Source organism: Bombina bombina, chromosome 2 (assembly GCF_027579735.1).
Source record: "Bombina bombina isolate aBomBom1 chromosome 2, aBomBom1.pri, whole genome shotgun sequence".
In the NCBI taxonomy this organism is placed as follows: domain Eukaryota; kingdom Metazoa; phylum Chordata; class Amphibia; order Anura; family Bombinatoridae; genus Bombina; species Bombina bombina.
This window is the reverse complement of record NC_069500.1, coordinates 517,239,270-517,242,212: the sequence shown is the minus strand read 5'-3', so window position 1 is coordinate 517,242,212 and position 2,943 is coordinate 517,239,270. Positions and strand designations below refer to the sequence as shown.

The 2,943-nt window shown below is 34.6% G+C and overlaps 1 protein-coding gene across 1 annotated transcript; it reads right to left on the bottom strand.

Annotated features, from left to right (window-relative positions):
• Window positions 1-1,437: 1,437 nt before the first annotated feature.
• LOC128647131 (olfactory receptor 6M1-like) lies at window positions 1,438-2,367 on the bottom strand. The gene has a single exon (XM_053699945.1). The coding sequence runs from the start codon at window positions 2,365-2,367 to the stop codon at window positions 1,438-1,440; it is 930 nt and encodes a 309-aa protein (XP_053555920.1).
• Window positions 2,368-2,943: the final 576 nt, after the last annotated feature.

The following is a 2,943-nucleotide window of genomic DNA, read 5'->3' as shown; positions in this document are numbered from 1 at the left end:
ATGGAAGCCTATCTCTAAATCAGTAAAAAATGAATTCTACCTGCCTAACTGCTGCCCCATCTAACTCCACACTAACATCATTCTCACCTTTGCAGTCCCCACCTCCTGTTTCTCACCCTCCTACCATCTAGATTGTAAGTTCGCACGGGAACAGGGCCCTCAATTCCCCCTGAATTTGTTTTGTTAAACTTTGGTGTCTTCTATATTGTATTGTACTGTACTTTTATCTTTGTACCCATGGACAGCGCTGCGGAATCTGTTGACGCTTTATAAATAAAGAATAATAATAATAAATAATCTATCTCCTGTAGCATCAATAATATGCTGTCTACATGTCTGTACAATTACTCAACATACTTAATATTACCTTACTTAAACTATCATTGAATTATATAAATCCTCCATTTTAGCATTACAAAGAAATACATATAAAACATTGCTTGTAAGTACTTTAAACTTATTAAACACATTTCTAAAGATTGTATGAAACCTGTATTGCAGGATTACAGAAAAATACATACATATATAAAATGATCTGTAATTATTAGCTTTGATTAGTTGCAAAATAAAAAGAAATCATACATTAATCAGTTATCATGTTAAGTATCCTTTCTAAGGCATTTATTCTTAGCAGATAGAAACACAGTTTTTATTCAAACAGACACACCACAAATCAACTTTATTGCAGTGTTAGCTATAGCCCATGACAATAGATTGATAGATAGATAGATAGATAGATAAATAGATAGATAGATAGATAGATAATATCTTTGTAAAAAAACTATTTCCCTTTCAGGTTAGTGCACAATCACCTTAGCTACTCAAACGATAGCCAGTACCTTTTCAGTTTTTCAGTACACCCCCCATAGAAGTCTTTTATGTGAGTTTTTCAGATCGCCCCATGGAAGTCTTTTAATAGAGAAATTTAGCGCATCCACACTATCAGACCTCCAAATATAAGAGCACCAGACTTCCGTTCAAACACTAATATTCTACTCTCAACTTGCAATATGAATGGATTGGGCTTAGCTTTGTTAGTTCACCTTAGCTCTGACATGTTTACGCTACACTTAATGTAATCTAAACCTAAATGTTAATATCAAGGGGTAGATTTATCATAGTGTGAACGGACATGATACGATTTATTGTACCATGTCCACTGCACATTGATAAATGCCGCCACATACGCTGTCTGCATTTATCATTGCACCTGCAGTTCTTGTGAACTGCTGGTGCAATGCCGCCCCCTGCAGATTTAAGGCCAATCGATTGTGTTGATTTCTGTGCGTGGCCTCAGAGCAGGTGGACAAGTTATGGAGCAGCGGTGTTTAGACCGCTGCTTCATAACTTCTGTTTCCGGCGAGCCTGAAGGCTAGCGCGGAAACAGGGGCATTAAGCTCCATACAGAGCTTGATCAATCGGCCCCCAAGTATTTTTTCAAAACTTCCAATTATTGTTCCATTTTCTTTTTTTTATAGAGTCTTTTACATTTTTGTTTCTAAGTGTATAAATAAAAGGATTTAGTAAAGGTCCAAGTACAGTGCTTACCAGGTTTACCACTTTGTCTGTTTCTAAAGAGTACTCTCTTGATGGCCTGATTTCAATGAATATTGCACTTCCAAAAACTATAGATACCATTGTCAAGTGAGACAAGCATGTTGAAAATGTTTTCTGGCGACCTCTGTCTGATGGGATTTTTATTACAGTGTAAACAATACAAATGTAAGATATTACTGTAATTGTTAAAGGACCAATTAAGACAAAAACAGAAATGATGATTGCAGAGAGTTTGATTAAACTGGTGTCAACACAGATAAGTTTCAACATGGCCGTGCTCTCACAATAGAAATGATCCAGCATATAACCACAAAAAGGTAGGTTCGACATCATTATGGTGGGATAAAGAAGGCATAAAAATGATAAAATATAGCAGCCAGCCACCAAATGGATACAGGTACTTTTTCTCATGATGGTGGAATATCTGAGTGGGTAGCATATGGCCACATAACGGTCAAATGACATAACACTCAAAAGGAAAAAGTCAGAAGTAGTAAGAAAAAAGTAGAAAAATGATTGTGTGAAGCATCCAGCATTTGATATTCTTGTCTTCTTTGTTATAAGCGTTGTCATAAATTTAGGGAGAATAACTGAAATAGCACATATTTCTAGAAACGAAAGACTTACCAAGAACAAATACATAGGCGACTGAAGGTTGTAATCTGTACATATTATAACTATTATGCAAAAGTTTGCAAATATTGTAAAAAAGAAGGTTAATAGCAGTATCACAAAAATGATGATGTTGATTGATGAGCCCACTGAAAATCCCTTGATTACAAAGTAAGCTATAAATGTTTCATTCTTCATTCTCAATGTGTCTGCAAATGGTTGATGTAAACACAACCTATATTTTACATAGCACCATATGCTTCATATTAGCACAAGCGCACAGTTCTGCTAAAGAAAACTTCAGTAAAATGGTAAAAACAAACATTTCTTAATTACTAAGGTCATTCATTTTGCATAATTACAAATTTAGAATTATTAAAATACAAATTTTAGCCTTTCATTGCCTTCTGAATATGTTTGTATTTTAATGATGACCATCAGTTGACCTATTAAATATTATAGAGTTCCTACTGTCACATAGTTGTCTCTATAGCCATTACCTCATTTGATTTTGCATTTGCTCTGCCATGCACTTGCACTCTTCTATAATGTTTCATATTACTTCTCATTCTGTCATATTCTGTCTCTTTTATACCTTAGTCATAAAATAAAGGGCAATAAAAAGGACCAAAAAGGATTTAAAAAGAAATAAAATGGATACAGAATGATGTGAGAATCAAAAGTTCACAGGCAGCCCGTATGTGGATCACAATGTCTAACTCAATAGGGCCTGTTCTTTAAAAAGAAAATTCAAATCTTTATTGTTGGGAATCC